At 38.5% G+C, this 1,566-nt stretch overlaps 1 protein-coding gene across 1 annotated transcript in view; it reads right to left on the reverse strand.

Annotated features, from left to right (window-relative positions):
* Positions 1-653, reverse strand: part of r3hdml (R3H domain containing-like) — a 6,461-nt gene extending 5,808 nt beyond the window's left edge. The window contains exon 1 of the mRNA XM_008288311.1: positions 375-653. Coding sequence (XP_008286533.1) covers positions 375-653 — 279 coding nt within the window. The remainder of the gene's footprint in view (positions 1-374) is intronic.
* Between the last annotated feature and the right edge of the window lie 913 nt (positions 654-1,566).

The following is a 1,566-nucleotide window of genomic DNA, read 5'->3' on the forward strand; positions in this document are numbered from 1 at the left end:
CCTTTGAGCCAATCACTGCAATCAAGTGTTTTCTGTAACTCTCAGTTAGACTTCTGCACCTGTTGACAGGTATTTTGGGCCACTGCTTATCAACAAAGTGCTCTAATTTGTCCGGGACAGTGTTTTGTTTTCATAAATTATTCTTTTCAATCACAATTCAAAAGCAATGTCTTATATCACTAAATTATAATTGAGCAATTTTTTAAATGTATTATTACTTATTTCATTTTGTGGTTATGTGAGTGACTATTGTGAATTTTGCCTTTTCTTTAGTGGAAGGGTATGAATACATTTGAGGACGACTGTATAACTGTAGAAAACAAATCACATGCTGTGGAGTACCATGTGTGGCTAGTCCACATCTAGCATCTCACCATGTACTCCATATTCGCAGCAGGAGGGAAGACCTGAGAGCGGACTCGGTTGTGGTAGTCCAGCAGGGCGTTCATGTCTCTGGGTGAAATGGCTCGCCTACGTCTGCTGCGAGACCCACCCACGGCTCCACTGAGCATCCTCAAATAAGACTGTGTCTCAGCTGCAGCTCTGGTCGCGTTGAGCAGCTCTGTGGAGCTCGACAGCACAGCAGCAGCAGCAGCTCCCATGTGAAGCATCATCCACACGGTGGCAGCCAACAGGAGCTGAACAGCAGCCATCTAAGCCCTGAGGAGGAAGATCAGGGAAGGAAGCTCCATGTAAATGACAAATGTGTGCATTCTGTGCGGATTTCAGTTTATTTAGCCACATAACAAGCAGTGACCCAGTTGTTGCATATACAATGTCTATGAAAGAACCGAAAAGCCACTTTAAGGAAAATGATGGGAAAATGTATGTTACGGGGTTAAGATGGAAAACATGACAACAGGTGGAAAATGAACACAATTGTTTCACCTATATAGCATTTTTAAATCATGTTTCTGGTCAATAAATTCTCTTTTTACCCTCAATTGCATGCTTTTATGTTTGTTTTGTCATTGGTCTTCAAATATCAAAAAAACTCAATCAGTTCATAGCAGTGAAGAAATTATGTAATACTGCAGAATTCCCTTGATAAAATATTCCTATCAAATGAGTTTAGTGTTTTTACAGTGTCACTATTGTAATTTACTTAACCAGCTCATTACTGTGTAATAGACTACTAATCTGAATATTAAAGTACTCTTCAGTAGAGTATGAGGTTCTTTCTGTGACGAGACCTTCCAGGGATACACAGCATCCAAAACATTGCCTCTGTCATTGACAGTAACTGTAACTGTAGTTGATTGCAAATTACAACATTTACCTCTTTTTTTCCCACTGTGAATTGCAAACATATCCTAGAAATAACAATCCTAGAAAACAGGATCGTAGGGAACAGAACATTCTCTGCAGGTTCACTTAAGGTTCCTGTTTGCTGGGATGTGTCATTAATATTTAATAGTTCTTATTATAAAAAATCTGTAAAACACTTAAACCAATAAAGAAGTGCAAGGCAAGTTGTATTTTTTATGGATAGGAAACATTTATCTAAAGGCAGTAATGCAAGACAAATTGTAGCTTATTAAATACATTCTTGGAAATCAAGGAAAA

This window comes from Stegastes partitus, unplaced genomic scaffold (genome assembly GCF_000690725.1).
Source record: "Stegastes partitus isolate 25-593 unplaced genomic scaffold, Stegastes_partitus-1.0.2 Scaffold12, whole genome shotgun sequence".
NCBI classification, from domain to species: domain Eukaryota; kingdom Metazoa; phylum Chordata; class Actinopteri; family Pomacentridae; genus Stegastes; species Stegastes partitus.